Source organism: Marmota flaviventris, chromosome 19, assembly GCF_047511675.1.
Source record: "Marmota flaviventris isolate mMarFla1 chromosome 19, mMarFla1.hap1, whole genome shotgun sequence".
In the NCBI taxonomy this organism is placed as follows: Eukaryota; Metazoa; Chordata; class Mammalia; order Rodentia; family Sciuridae; genus Marmota; species Marmota flaviventris.
This window is the reverse complement of record NC_092516.1, coordinates 7026605-7042407: the sequence shown is the minus strand read 5'-3', so window position 1 is coordinate 7042407 and position 15803 is coordinate 7026605. Positions and strand designations below refer to the sequence as shown.

The window sequence follows — 15803 nt, the reverse complement described above, 5'->3', positions numbered from 1 at the left end:
CATTTAGCAATGAACCTGACAGAAGAAAGGTCTCTTTTGTCAGCTCTTGGTCTGATTATCTTCCAGAGGCCAAGACCCCCAAGGAAAATATAGGAATTGACTTCTGTTGTGTCTTGACATTCTGGGCTTAAAGTCTTTTAGTTTTCTTCAAAAGTTCACACCACGTGAGGTTTAAATGTCCAGCTAATCATGTTTATGTCAACATGAATTCTCTGTTGGACACCCACAGTGGCTCCTGAAATAGGGATGGTGGTATGAGCATGAGAACTGAGGTCGGCTGGGGCACCTTGGGGACTTCCCAGGAAGGATGTGGTCTTTGCGGTTCCCTTCAATCTCTATCTCCCACCCTTGCAAACATTTTATGTCTCTATCCTTGTCTTGGGAACTGTAGGCAAGATTGCTCGCAGCAGCATCAGTGCCTGAAGACCAAGATGTAGAAGAGGAGGCAAAAACTGTCAGGACTTATTTGGAAACGTTGCGAAAGACACATCCACTAATTGTTAAAGAAGTGTCGAAGGTAAAGTCAGACTTGGCTTCAGAAAGCCAAATCTTGCTGGGCATGGTGGCGCACTCCTGTAATCCCAGCAATTTGAGGGGCTGAGGCAGGAGGATTATAACTTTGAGACCAACCTCACCAACTTAGTGAAGGTCTACACAACTTAGTGAGACCTGTTTCAAAATTAAAAATATATAAAGGGCTGAGGATATGGCTCAGTGATCAAGCTCCCCTGAGTCCAATCCCTAGTACCAAAAAGAAAAAAGAAAGAAAGAAAGAAAGCAGAGATTTCTCAGGTCTTTTGCATGAGGAATCCACCCATTGACAGGCTCAAGGCCTGTCTACAGTAACTCAGGAGCTGCTGATGGAGATGTGGTTTCTCCGTTTAAGAATGAAGCATATCTGAGTTTGTTTGTGCACCCAGACTCTGCCCTATTTCTGTGGTCTTCTGGAAGATAGAAGGGCCTGGGATGGGAAGGGACCTGAGCCATGAACCCTGAGAAGCAAGGAAGGCTGGAAGGTGGGACATGAACTTATGGAATATTTCCTGGAATGTAGAAGACAACTGGAGATGGGCCAAGGCCTGAAAAGGGGTCTAGAAACTCAAACCAATCTTCCCTAGTCTTCCTGATAGCCCCAGGGAGAATTTTGAGAGACCTTCAAATATCCAGGTACTGTGTAGCATTTTCCCCCCAAAATTTATTAGTCTTGTTGTTTCATATAGTTTCTAGAGGTTAAAACAACATCAATAAGCCCTCAGGCAACAATCCAAGGGATTTTGTTGGCTTCAGGAACAAAAGAGAAAAAGCTTATCTTAAGGGAATTGAGTTCTCAAAATGCAAAGAGAGTGGGAGGATAGAAAACCTTACTGAGCTTACTGGGAGCAGTGGCTGAGAAAATGCAAGTCTGAGCCTGGGATGTGAGAGGCCACCTGGGCCCCCGAGGGCAGCTCAGACCTGTCGCTGACTACCAGCCTTCTCCCTTGTCTCCTGTCTTGCATATCTTAGGTCTATATCAAGAAGGTACCCCTGCTGGCTGTGAACAAAGTATCCTTCACTGTTCAAGCTAAAGAATGCTTTGGTCTTCTTGGAATTAATGGAGCTGGAAAGACTTCCATTTTCAAAATGCTGACAGGACAGAAGCCCATCACCTGTGGGGATGCATTTATTAGGGGTCTTAGCATCAGCTCTGACCTAGGGAAGGTGGGTATCACCTAGAAACAAACTTGGGGGGTTGACACAAGATTTGGGGTCAGGGAACTGGAATAAGACCAGATCTCTGAAAAGTCCACATAACAATTTCATCTGTGACTTCCAAATCCTTATCTGCATACTGCAAACTTCTCTGAGCTCCAGACTAGATGTTGCACTGCTTACTCAACATCACTCTTCCCCCACCCCTGCATACTCATGCCCCATACTTAAGCTCCCCCACCCCCTGAGATTTATGAACATTAGGCAAGACCTCTGCCACTGAGCTACACCCAGCCCTTTTTATTTTGAAACAGGGTCTTGCTAAATTGCCCAGGCTGGCCTTGAATTAATTGGTGAACCTCCTGTCTCAGCCTCTCAAGGAGCTAGGATTATAGGCACACACCACTGCACCCAAGTACTACACATCTCTTGAGTTCTTCTAGGCACTGGAAACTCAAAGGGCCCCCCTTCTTTCCTTCTTCCCCTATGCTTGCTGGACAGTGAGTGACACACATCCACCTGCCATTCAAGGCATCCTTCAAGATGTCCAATTGGGAGCCTTGGTTCATGGATGCTCTCAGCCAAATAACCCTTGAAACTTCTCCATGGACCTGTTCCTACTACACTCATCCTAGTTGAGATGACCTAATTTTCAGTCTGTATCTTCCCTGACCTCTCTGCACCAGCATTTTGTATTGCTGGTCTTCTCCTTCACACTCAAGCCTTCCTTTGCTTGTTCCACAGCTGCCCTCTCTCCTTGCTGTTCTGTCTCAAACTCCTATGGTAGATCTTCATCTTTATCTGGCCCATCAGTTGCAGTGTTCCGGGAGCTACACCTGTAGCCCACTGTCCTTGTTCTAGACACACTGTCTGTGCCTAGTCCTTTTTATTGGTCTGCCTCCTGTTATTCTCTGTTTGCTAATGTCTCCCAAATAGCCATGTCTCCAGCCCTACTCTGGTGGAACTTCTCAGCTTCCATAGTTGTGTGAGCCAATTCTTATATCCTTTCTGTATATCCGTATATACACATAAACCCTATATATGAAGTATGAGCTATTGCACATACCTGTAATCCCAGCTACTGGGAAGGCTGAGGCTGGAAGATCACAAGTTTTTTTTTTTTTTAAATATTCCAATGCCAGTTTATTTTTTAAAAGAGCTCTGTGTTTTATGGTTTACCTTTTTAAAAATAATTTTATAGGGTCTGGGGCTGGGGCTCAGCAGTAGTACACTTGTCTGGAATGTGTGAAGCACTGGGTTCAATTCTTAGCACCGCATATAAATAAATAAAATAAAGGTCTAACAATAACTAAAAAAATTTAAAAATAAAATAATTGTTCAGTCTTACATGAATTGTAATGATCTAATACTATTAATAGCTGTTCAAAAAACAAACAAAAAATTCCTTCCCCCCCCCCAACAATCATCCAGGGAGAATTAAAATTTCTGAAAAGAGGCTAATTTAACATGACTTCTAACCTGGAAGAAAAAAAAAGAGGGGGAAAGAGAAAGAGAGAGAGAGAGAGAAGGAAACAGAAATTAAGAGGTGTGCTGCCAGTGTCTTTCAGGAGTGGGGCTCTGGCTCTGGGGTTGTGAAAGGCAGTCTGCAGCATGCAGTATGGCAGCCGGAGACCTGAGAACCCCATCTTCTTCCCCACAGCATGTCCATGTTTTGACTTCAGTGTCATGGAAATTCTTGCAGGGTTCCTCTCTGCTGTTCTGCTATATGCATCTGGTTTGCCAAGTCCATTGTGTCATACTGTCTGTATGTTTCACTTTCTTCTAGAGGTTTTCAATCTCTGAGCCTGCTAGTATTGAAATAGCTTCTTCCTGGGGCCAGACTCCATATAGTACGCATGTATGTAGGTGTATTACAGAATACATCGACACTTGGCTAAGAGCTTGGCAGCATTCTGTAGGTACTGCCTGTCAATCCAAGTCCCCAGATTGTTCATGACCCTTTCCTGAATCTTCCCATGAATCCACTGGTATGTTTGTGCCTCTAACTAAGTGATTTTTAGTTTTTGCACGTCTCAAAATAGAAAAGTACTTCTATTTAAAAAAAAATTTAGTTGTAGATGAACACAATACTGTTATTTTATTTATCTATTTATATGTGGTAGCTGGGTGATCCCAGCGGCTCAGGAGGCTGAGTCAGGAGGACTGGAAGTTCAAAGCCAGTCTCAGCAAAAAGCGAGGTGCTAAGTAACTCAGTGAAACCTTGTCTCTAAATAAAACACAAAATAGGGCTGGGGATGTGGCCCAGTGGTCCAGTGTCCCTTAGTTCAATCCCTAGCACCCCTACCCTGCCCCACCAAAGAAAGATATTTTTGTGTGGTGTTGAGGATAGAACCCAGTGCCTCATATATTCTAGGCAAGTGCTCTACCACTGAGCCACAACCCAGCCCACACGTTTTTTTTTTTTGTACTGGAGATTGAATCCAGGGGAGCTTAATCACTGAGCCACATCCCCAGCCCTTTTTAATTTTTTTTTAATTTTGAGACAGGGCCTAACTAAGTTGTGAGGCTGGCTTCAAACTTGCAATCCTCCTGCTTCTGCATCCTGAACTACTGCAATTATAGGCTAGAACAAATATTGTTGAAGGCCTCTCTGGCCTGGGCTTGCTCACTCTAGCCAACAGTATCGGGATTCTCCTGTACCAATTTCACTCATGGTACTTGAAACAGAAGACCTTATTGCACTGCACTTGGTGAACTCTGGGCTCCTATACCAGAATAACCATGGGGCAGTTTGCAGCAGGGCACTGTTGGAGCTGGTAATGATGCTCCACACACTCCCTGAAAAGGTAGTACCTGTATTTGTCTTTCAATTCTTCATTGGGAAACAATGAAACACAAAGTGGGGAGTGTACAGAGTGGACAGTTCTGAGCCACATGAGAGACTCCCACATCCATCTGTCCTTGACAAGTATTGAGCAGTGCTGCTCCCAGCAGCTACAGCAAAATTGTGCCGACAAGCCAAAGATTCCCTTTCCACATAAACTTCATGCATACTGTTCAGTGGTTAGGGGAATGGGCTGTGGGATGTGTTTTGATGGATTAGGCTGAACTTGCACTTCAATGAGTAGTTGAGAAGAACTGGACTCATTTCTGTCTAATATCTCTGAGACTGGCCGGTGCAAATAACTAGTATTAGTTTAGCAACTGAATGAGGTAACTTTAAGACAGAGGCTAAACTGTCTTAAAGCACATGGTTAAGGTCTCAAGATTAAAGCCTCAAGATTAAACTCCTCAAGATTAAAGCCATCAGCCCTCTGCTCTCCAAGTTGCTGGCTACTCCCACACATAATAGTCCTCTATGTTCTCAGGGTTCTTGATCTCTTCTTCCTTCTCCTCCACACAATTTGGGTCATAGTCCTCTTCATTGCTTTCAGGCCCGTAACTATTCATGGCCACCAATGTCTTAGCATCCAATCAAGTTGTAAATCAGGAAATAAGTTGCTTTTTCTCCCTCTCCCCAAACTTACTGCTTTCTCATATCCATTAGTATTTTTGTCTTCTGTAATTCTGAAGACCTTTCAAGCAGCTGTGATCCAAATATTGTGTCATATGATTTCCATCAGGAGTCACAAACCTGCAGTCAGAGTCTGAGGAGGACAGATCAGGTCAGTCCAGGCCACAAGAATTGGATTGAGGTGTAGTAGTGGCAGAGCAGGGCCTGCCCTGCTTCCTCTGACCAGATCACAAGTTCGAGGTCAGCCTTGGCAACTTATCGAACTGGGAATGAAGCTCAATGGTAGAGTGCCACTGGGTACAATTCTCAGTACCAAAACCAAAAAAAGCAATAAGACAGAAAAGTTAATGGCTAAAACTATCTAAACATTTTGAAAGATATCACATTACAAATAAATGAAGCCCTATTAACCCTAAGCAGGATAAATTAAAATAAATCAATCCCTAGGAACATTATGGTAAAACTACTGAAAACCATACACAAAAAGAAAATCTTTTTTTTTTTTAGGAGAGAGTGAGGGAGGGAGGGAGGGAGGGAGAGAGAGAGAGAGAGAGAGAGAGAGAGAGAGAGAATTTTAATTTTAATTTTAATTTTTTGGTTTTTGGCGGACACAACATCTTCATTTGTATGTGGTGCTGAGGATTGAACCCGGGCCGCACGCATGCCAGGCGAGCGGGCTACCGCTTGAGCCACATCCCCAGCCCCAAAGAAAATCTTCAAAGGACCCAGAGACCAGTTTCAACTCTAAGGAAGAGGATATGACACAAGTGGGAGTGATTACTCCAGGGAACTTCCACAGTACAACAGAACTGATTTTTTTTTTTTTTTTTTGTAAATTTTGAGACTTAATGTAAATGTGATTTCGCACCATAATTCATGTAAATCAGACTTCAGCAATTTTTGTTGTATGATTTTGCTCTTTTGTAAAGCACAATTGTCCTGTACAAAATGCTCACATTGGGCTGGGGATGTGGCTCAAGCAGTAGCGCGCTTGCCTGGCATGCGTGCGGCCCGGGTTCGACCCTCAGCACCACATACAAACAAAGATGTTGTGTCCGCCAAAAACTAAAAAATAAATATAAAAAAATTCTCTCTCTCTCTCTCTCTCTCTCTCTCTCTCTCTCTCTCAAAACAAAACAAAAACAAAACAAAAAAACCAAAATGCTCATATTTAATTACAAACTGCTTTAAAATCACAATTGAAGATATGAGAACTATTTGGCTTATTGTACAATGCAATGGATAGAAAGCCCTTTCAAGTCATGTTATATTTGGATTTGGGGCTGGGACAGGGAGAGCAGCAGCTGTGTCAGCTAAGTGCTCAAACTTGCACATGAATATGGAGAATAATTTCAAAATCTTACCAACCTGATAGTTTTCCATAACTCCTTCATATCCAAGGAGTTATGGAAAACTATCTTAACGTTTTTGGTAAGGGATTGGCATTGTTGATAAAGCCACTCCTGTCATTAACTATATTTCAGGATGTTCTCTCTGTTGCCATGAACATTGTAAGTAATATTCATAAGAACATCAATTCGGAGCCAAAATGCCTCGAATCTCCACATCTCTTTTGTAATTCCTTACATTTATTTATTTATTTAATATTTTTTTAGTTGTAATGGTGCTGAGGATTGAATCTAGTACCTCACATGTGCCAGGCAAGCACTCTACCACTGAACCACAACCCCAGCCCTGTTTTTTAATTTTTTTATTAGAGCTTTATAGTTATACCTAGTAGTTGGTTTCCTGACCAACTCATACATGCATGAAATTTGATTTCAGTTCATGATCCCACTCTTTTCCCTCCCTCTTTTACCTCCCATCCTCCTTCCCCTTTCCCATTGTCCTTCCTCTTCTAGATTTCCTTTTGGCTCATTTATTAATTTATATTTGCTTGGTTCTTTCTACCTATATATAATGGTGAAGTTCCCTGTTGTGTATATATACACATAACATGAATTTTAATTTATTCTGCATTGCCTCCACTAAGTCTGTTTAATTATAATAGAAGACTGCCACATTTTTATTAGCAGGATTGGCTGGGCTTGCTGCTGTTTCTAGTAAGATATTCTGAATTCCATTTAATCAATAAAACTTGACTTAACAAACAAGGGGGGGGAAAGGATCCAGAGGTAAAAGATGGATCACATTCACAAGCACAACATTTAGACTGGCAGCTTATTTCTGAATGAAACAAGAGAACAAAAGACAGCAGTGGTATAGGAAATAACCTGCCTGAAATAATATACACAATAAAACTATACTGTAAAAGAAAACATAGCCAGGTGCAATGGCACACATCTATAATCCCAGCAACATAGGGGGCCACGGCAGGAGGATTGCCAAATTTGGGGCCAAACTCAGCAACATAGGGAGGCCCTAAGCAACTTGAGACCTTGTCTTAAAATGAAAAATAAAAAAGGCTGGAAATGGATGGCATTAGAGCAGATTATGCTAAGTGAAGCTAGCCAATCCCTAAAAAACAAATGCCAAATGTCTTCTTTGATATAAGGAGAGTAACTAAGAACAGAGTAGGGTCGAAGAGCATGAGAAGAAGATTAACATTAAACAGGAATGAGAGGTGGGAGGGAAAGGGAGAGAGAAGGGAAATTGCATGGAAATGGAAGGAGACCCTCAGAGTTATACAAAAGTACATACAAGAGGAAGTGAGGGGAAAGGGAAAAATAATACAAGGGGGACAAATGAATGTCAGTAGAGGGGGCAGAGAGAGAAGAGGGGAGGGGAGGGGAGGGGAGGGGGGATAGTAGAGGATAGGAAAGGCAGCAGAACACAACAGACACTAGTATGGCAATATGTAAATCAATGGATGTGTAACTGATGTGATTCTGCAATCTGTATATAGGGTAAAAATGGGAGCTCATAACCCACTTGAATCAAAGTGTGAAGTATGATATATCAAGAACTATGTAATGTTTTGAACAGCCAACAATAAAAAATTTAAAAAAAAAAAAAAGGCTGGGTATGTGGCTCAATGGTAAAGCATTGCCGGGTTCAATCTCCAGTACCCTGACCCACCCAAAAACAAAATATATTTTGGCTTGGGAATGTAACTCAGTGGTAGAATGCTTGCTTAACGTGTGTGAGACTCTGGGTTCAATCCCCAGCACTAAAAAAGATAAAGATTTTCTAGGAAGACTTTCAGGTAAATTAAACCTGAGAGTTTGTCACCAATAGATGTAGGCAAAAGGAAGTAATAAAGAGTAAATTTCAGGAAGAAAGAAAATGATCCTGGAAGGAGCTCAAAGAACAGAAAAAAATGAAGAGTGATTCTGACTCCTAATGAAAAGGGTAAATGTGTGGCTTTTGACGAGACAAGGCTAAAATAATAATAATGTTTTATGAGATTTAAAATACATATAAATGTCTCAGCATCTGGTCCTTGATTTTCTTTTACTATTATTCACATGGTCCTTATATCCACCCTACTGGACTTACTGCCATACCTGTTACTGGGTAGTCCAATCTTTGAAGGTGATTTGTGAGAATCACACAGAAAAACAATATCCAGGTAGGATTAAAGGCTTCCCATTTAACACTCTTTCCAAGAAATCTTAGGTTTCTGCTGTGGCTTCCCAGATTTACTTGGAAGTATTCTGAGTTTTCTTCCATCCACTTAACTTGTGTCAGAAATATAGGCATGTAAGTTGAAAATGCATTACTTCTACTTTAGGGTTAGAAATAGTATACCAGGAAATCTAAGCTCATTGAAACCTGTCTTGCATTTTTGGTTGGAGTCAACTTTTCTTTCTTTTCTTAAAATATTTTTAGTTGCAGATGGACACAATACCTTTATTTATTATGTATTTATATGTGATACTGAGAATCAAACCCAGTGCCTCATGCGTGCCAGGCAAGCACTCTACCACTGAGCCACAACCCCAGCCCCATGAAGTCAACTTTTCTAAGTGAATATACTTTTTATTCTTTTGTGTGTATGTGTGTGTGTGAATAAATAAAAGTTATACACCAGAATTTTTATCATAACCAAATAAAATGCATATAAAATTAAATACATGAACGTTTTAAGTCAGAAGGAGGTAAATCAAGTTAAAGCATTTTAAGGTCCTTTCCTTGCTTATGAATAAAATTCCAAATCATATTATCCATAGCTAAGCCAAGGATGCATGTTTTATCTCTAAAGAAACATGCAACAGATGAGAGGAAATAAGTATATACTTTTTAAGATACCAGTGGAGGGAAAAATAGAAAAATGAGTAAATAATATGTAAGAATAAAGCAAGAAAAGGGAAGGTAGAACATATAGGATAAATAGATTGCTTTGAATAAGATGGTAGATTTAAATCCAAGTATTCTGGTAATTACATTAAATGAACTAAATATTTTAATTATAAGATTGGAATTATCAGAGAGGATACACAAAATGTTAAACATAAAGTTATCATATGACTCTTAAAAATATACCCTAAATGACTGAAAACCCACTTCCACATAAAAAACTTGTACAAGAATGTTTGGAGTAACATTAGTCAAAGTAGCCAATGTGGAAACAACCCAAATGTTGATCAACAGATAAATGGATAAACAACCTGGGGCCTATCCATATAATAGGATATTATTTATACACACAAAAAAGAATGAGGGGCTGGAGGTATGGCTCAGTGGTAGAGTGCTTGCCTTGCATGCATAAGGTACTAGGTTCAATCCTCAGCACCGCATAAAAATAAATAAATTCAATAAAGTTTTAAAAAAAAGAATGAAACTCTGACATATACTACAATCTAGACAAACTTAATAAATGCTCAGTGCAAGAAGTCATATATAAAAGACCACATATGTATGATTCCATTCATATTAGATATCCAGAATAGGCAAAGCCATAGAGATAGGAAGTCAAGTAGTGGTTGCCAGGGGTTGAGGGTGTTGAGGGGGATGGGAGGTAACTGCTCAGGGGTACAGGATTTCTCCTGGATATGATAAAATGTTCTAAGTGAATTGTGATGGTGCACGTGTAGCTCTGAATATGCTAAAAAAAAATCTGTTGAATTGTACACTTGAATGAATTGTATGGTATGTGGATTGTACCTCAATAAGTTGTCTTTAAAAAGAAAAGAAGGCTGGGTTTGTGGCTCAGTGGTAGAGTGCTTACCTAGCATGTGTGAGGCATTGGGTTCAATTCTCAGCACTGCATATAAATAAATGAATAAACTTAAGGTCCATAAACAACTAAAAACAATATTTTAAAAAAGAGAAGAAAAGAGAAAAGGGGCTGGGGTTGTGGCTCAGTGGTAGATCACTTGCCTAGAATGTGTGAAGCCCTGGGTTTGATCCTCAGCACCATGTAAAATAAATAAATAAATAAATAAAGGTATTGTGTCTATCTACAAATAAAAGGAAGAAGAAGGAGAAGGAGAAAAAGAAAACTTATATAGACTTAAACTTATATAGATTAAAATTGAAATGAAGGCCTAGGATAAAGGGGACCAATAAATAAGCCCAATTAACTATCACAGAACAGATAATTTCCTTCTTGTATAACCATCCCAAAGCATGGAAGAAGGTGGGATGCACCCAGCTAGGAGCGAAGAAGAGCAACCAGTGACAGCAGCTGGAATGAGCCCCAGGCCAGTTTCTGTTAGGAACATAAAATCCTGAGATATTAACAGTGAAAATGCAGCAGGATGATTGAGTTAGGTTTATCCCAGAAATATAATTAAGGTCTAATAGTACAAAATCCACCAACATAAATCATTGCCTTAAGAAGAGAAAAATAGTTCAGTTGATGATGAAAAGAGAATTTGAAAAAAAAAAAAACCTCAATACTTGTTCATGATTTCAAAAAATTCTCTTTTTTTTTTTTTTTAAGAGAGAGAGAGAGAGAGGGAATTTTAATATTTATTTTTTGGTTTTTTGGCGGACACAACATTTGTTTGTATGTGGTGCTGAGGATCGAACCCGGGCCGCACGCATGCCAGGCAAGCGCGCTACCGCTTGAGCCACATCCCCAGCCCTCAAAAAATTCTTAACTAGAAAAATAGAAGAAACATTAAGTTAAAATAACTTGATAAAGGTGGTTTCCCATAAATCCTTACACTTAATCATGAAATTACAGAAGCATCCTCATTAGAATCATTAGAGCCTTTCTTTTCAGCAGTTACCTCAGGCATGGGGACATCTGTCTTAGGGGAAGCCCCACCCTGGGAACCAAAACCGGACCCTTAGTTGTGAGATCCTTATAGACATTCTTCCCCCATGACAGCCTTCTCCTGTCCCTCTCTTCCCTAAGCTGACCCCCCATGTGATTTCCTATTCACACCCTGAATTCGCCACTCCATCAATAGGTCCAGGCTGCCCAGGGTCACACAAGTGCTTGAATGGAAAGGAGGAAAGAGAAGGGAAAAAACATTGGCTATTTTCAAAAATTATTTCCCACACTCTCCAAAATCTACCATAGGGGAGCACAAACCAGGATTGTGAACTACAAGTTTATAGTGGTGAAAGGTAGAAATACATGTGCCTGAATTTTCTGAACAGCTAAATAAAATTTAGAAACCTTCCCTGAATCGCTAAGTAGCAGTTAAACTGAGTGGGAATGGTCTGTATGTGATGATCTAGGAAAATCTTAAGACATGATGTTGAGTTAGAAAAGCATATTGTGTGCATGCTTGTAATCCCAGCTACTGGGGTGGTTGAGGTAGGAGGAGCACAAATTCAAGTCCAGCCTGAGTAACTTAGCCAGACCCTGTCTCAAAATAAAAAGTAATGGGGCTGAGGTTGTAGCTCAGTGGTAGAGCACTTGCCTAGCATGTTCGAGGCCCTGGGTTCGATCCCCAGCACCATAAAAAATTAAATAAACAAAATAAAGGCATTGTATCCATCTACAAACATATATATATATATATATATATATATATATATATATATATATATATGTATATATATATATATATATTTTTTTTTTTTTTTTTAACAAAGTAAAAAAGACTGGGCATGTAGCTCTGACATGCCTTCCTCTTGGGGCTGTGGTTCTAACTCAGGTCCGGCAGTGGATTGGTTACTGTCCTCAATTTGATGCCTTGCTGAGCTTCATGACAGGCCGAGAGACACTGGTCATGTATGCCCGGATCCGGGGCATCCCGGAGCGCCACATCAGTTCCTGTGTGGACCAGATTCTTGAGGACTTAGTCATGTTCGTGTATGCAGACAAGCTGGTAAAGACCTACAGGTGAGATCTGGAGCTTCCTTCCACCTCTCCATCTCCAGTTACAATTTGAGTTCTGGTCTTCTCAGTACTAGAATGTAGGGCCAAGCCTATCAGCTCAGGCATGGGTTGCTGTACAGTCCATGCCATAGTGGGTATGTTGTGGGGGGGTGGCTGGAGGTAGCTTTTGTCCCCTGTACGAAAGGGTGAATGTCCTGGGCTACTCAAGGCACCACACAGGGTGCTCCTCCATACCAAAAATAAATTAAAAATAAAAGGAAAAAAAGCACCACACCCTTTTGGTTCTGGTGTCCAGAAATTATAAGGCCAACCCAGGCCAAAGGCAGTTCCTGTAGCTGAGGGCAGATGGCACCACATATGTTGTCCCAAAAGAGTAAACCGATCTTTCTTCCGTTCCACTTCATAATAGGCTTCCTGTGTTTGGTAGATTGACATTTTAAGTGCACAGTTACATCATTCTGGTGTGTGTGGTTCTGCTGAGGAGCAAGGTAGCTTAAACAAAGCCAGACACTCACTGTCCAAGCCAAGAACACCACTCCCATCTCATGGTGTTCAGCACGCCTGAAGGCACATAGCAGTACTGCACATCCGGTCCAGGATGAGTCCAGGAAGACACTACCTCTGGTCACATGGACCCAGGGGTCAGATGATGATATCCTTGGCTCTTCCCTCTGTTGGTTTGAGTTTCAAGCAGCTTTTCATGTTTTCTTGCATCTTTTGATAATCAAATTAATTTAAATTTGCAAAGTTTAGAATGGTGCCTTGCATATAGTAAATGGTTTGAGTTAAATAAAATTCTTCCTCTCAGATGAAGAAGGTGCCCCCTAACACCCATAGGGTTCATTAAAGATTCACTGACCATGTGCTCCCCCAGGACTGATCCTTGTGTACAGGGAATGGTTTAGATCCTCCATGGACAGCCCAAGCCACAGCTCCGCTTGACTGTTTTTCTGAAAGTCCCACCTGGAATGTAGAGCCCTCCCAGAGAAGAAAGGGGTGGGTGTTGAAACAGCAGCATTCTCCATCTGCCCACCATCACCCCTCCACCCCCAGCGGTGGTAACAAGCGCAAATTGAGCACGGCTATTGCCCTCATTGGAGATCCTGCCGTCATCTTCCTGGATGAGCCGTCCACTGGCATGGACCCTATGGCCCAGCGCCTGCTCTGGGGCACTGTGGGAAAGGCCCGCGAGTCTGGCAAGGCCATTGTCATCACCTCCCACAGGTAGAGCCTGGGTCTCTGTGGGTCAATGGAGGAGCTGAAATGGGTGGCTGGGGAGGGGCCAGGGGGGCAGACCACCTGTGAGCAGCTGGCATAGAGTTTCCCCAGGCTTTGCATGTGGTCACACTCAGCGTGGGAATCAGGAACAGCCTGATCTGGGAATTGACACCTTCTGTATACACAAGGCTTTTACACCTAGGGTGGGCTTCCGCTTCCCCCCAGCCCTGTCTCAGGCCTCTACTCCCTGTCCTCAGCATGGAGGAGTGTGAGGCTTTGTGCACCCGGCTGGCTATCATGGTGCAGGGTCAGTTCAAGTGCCTGGGAAGCCCACAGCACCTCAAGAGCAAGTTTGGCAGCGGCTACTCCCTGCGGGCCAAAGTCCGAAGGGAAGGGCAGCAGGAAGCACTGGAGGAGTTCAAGGCATTTGTAGACCTGACCTTTCCAGGTTTGTGCTGCCCCTAGCAGCCCCCACTGGGGGTGGGAGGCAGGCCCCTGCTGGACCTTTGTCAGTTGATGCACAGTGTCTGTGCCTGACCCCTGCCAAACCCACATCCCTGACCCTGAGGATGAAGACCACAGTCCTGTGTGCCTAGGCTGTCTTCCTTGGTAGGAACACAGTCTCTCCTTTGTGCAGGCAGTGTCCTAGAAGAGGAGCACCAAGGCATGGTCCACTACCACCTGCCTGGCAATGACCTCAGCTGGGGGAAGGTGAGCACACCCTAGAGCAGAAATTTGCTCCGCATGGCAAGCCCAGAGGCTTTCTCCATTCTCTCTGCATTCTCCCTAACCCCATCCCCACTGTGTGCATCACACCACCTAGGGGTGAGCCTGTCCACAGCGGCTGCCTTCCCCTTCCACAGGTGTTTGGCATTCTGGAGCAAGCCAAGAAGAAGTACCTGTTGGAGGACTACTTGGTCAACCAGATCTCCTTGGAGGACATCTTCCTGAACTTCTCCAGTCCTGTGCCCCCTACTCAAGGAACAATCCAACAAGAGCAAGCAGAGCCAGACAGGTCTTCATCACCCTCACTGCCTTGCCCTCAGCCTTGCTCACCTCCCTCTCAGCCTCTCTTGCCTTCTTCATCACCTCCTTCTCAGCCTCCCCTTCAATCTCCCTCATCTCTTTCTCAGTCGCCCTCACTGCCTTCCTCAGAACCAGTCCTATGGTAATAAAGATCCTAGTTCAGGTTAGCCAGAGTGTACATTGCCTGCCATGGTCACAAGGAGCTGCAAAGGCAGCCTTGCCCAGTGAGTTCGGTGCAGTGCCCTCCCCTAGAATGCGGTACATAGAGCAGAGTGGGGCCATAGCTTCAGAGGCATGATGGAAAGCCCAGGAACATCTCAGTGGCAAGGACTACCTGAGTCCCATGTGCGTGACCTGTGGTCTCCTAGGGACCTAGCCATGGAAGCAACTTCAGAGGAACACTTTGTTATTATCTACTTACTGTAGTACTGGGGATTAAACCCAGAGTCTTGCATATGCTAGGCAAGCATTCTACCACTGAGCTATGTCCCCAGCCCCTGAGGAACACCTTGTGTATCCTTTGGAAAAGGCAGTGGCCCCAGGAGTTACATAGTAGCAACCATGGCTCTGCTTGATACCAGGTCTGTCTTCTGTGCCCTGTCATTTGACTGTGTCCCCTGTAGGCCCAGGTAAAATGTCCTTGCTCGTGGGTAAGAAGTCTGCAGGACTGAAGGAACAGCTCACCCAAGTCTTCACCCTCCCTTCTCCAGAATCCCCTTCCCAGATAGGTGGCCTCTGCAGCACACTTCTTCACAGGTATACCATATCACCTGCGTACATCCCAAGGCCTCAGGGGCAGTTAGGATGGCTGCTCTCTGCTGCATCATGGGCAAGGTTTGAATGGATGCATGGATAGTCCACACAGGTGTACACAGACCACTTGGCCAGCAGGATAGAGCCAGAAAAGGGAGAGAGGGGTTGAACACTGATCTTGCTGGGCCTGGCTTCCCACATGATGCTACCTCCAGGGTAGAACTTGGAGAGTCCATTGTGGAGAGCCATTCTCACGCGTGACTGGGCGACTCCCGGTTTGGGTCTGAGGCTTCTGGCTGTGTTGGAACTTTCCCGGCCCTCTCCTGATGAGAGAACCCGTCTGTGTGGGGGTGTGACTGACCACTGACCCCGGGGGCCCAATCACTGACCCTGACCTTGGAGTGCGGCCCCCCTCAACCTTCATTGGATGGAATTCTC

At 43.2% G+C, this 15803-nt stretch overlaps 1 protein-coding gene and 1 pseudogene across 1 annotated transcript in view; one reads left to right on the top strand and one right to left on the bottom strand.

Annotated features, from left to right (window-relative positions):
• Positions 1 to 14758, top strand: part of LOC114096973 (ATP-binding cassette sub-family A member 17-like) — a 113283-nt gene extending 98525 nt beyond the window's left edge. The window contains 8 exon segments of the mRNA XM_071605754.1: positions 155 to 164; positions 392 to 517; positions 1504 to 1698; positions 12184 to 12371; positions 13422 to 13592; positions 13844 to 14034; positions 14224 to 14297; positions 14450 to 14758. Coding sequence (XP_071461855.1) covers positions 155 to 164; positions 392 to 517; positions 1504 to 1698; positions 12184 to 12371; positions 13422 to 13592; positions 13844 to 14034; positions 14224 to 14297; positions 14450 to 14758 — 1264 coding nt within the window.
• LOC139702958 (E3 ubiquitin-protein ligase ARIH2 pseudogene) lies at positions 4356 to 5100 on the bottom strand (annotated as a pseudogene).
• Positions 14759 to 15803: the final 1045 nt, after the last annotated feature.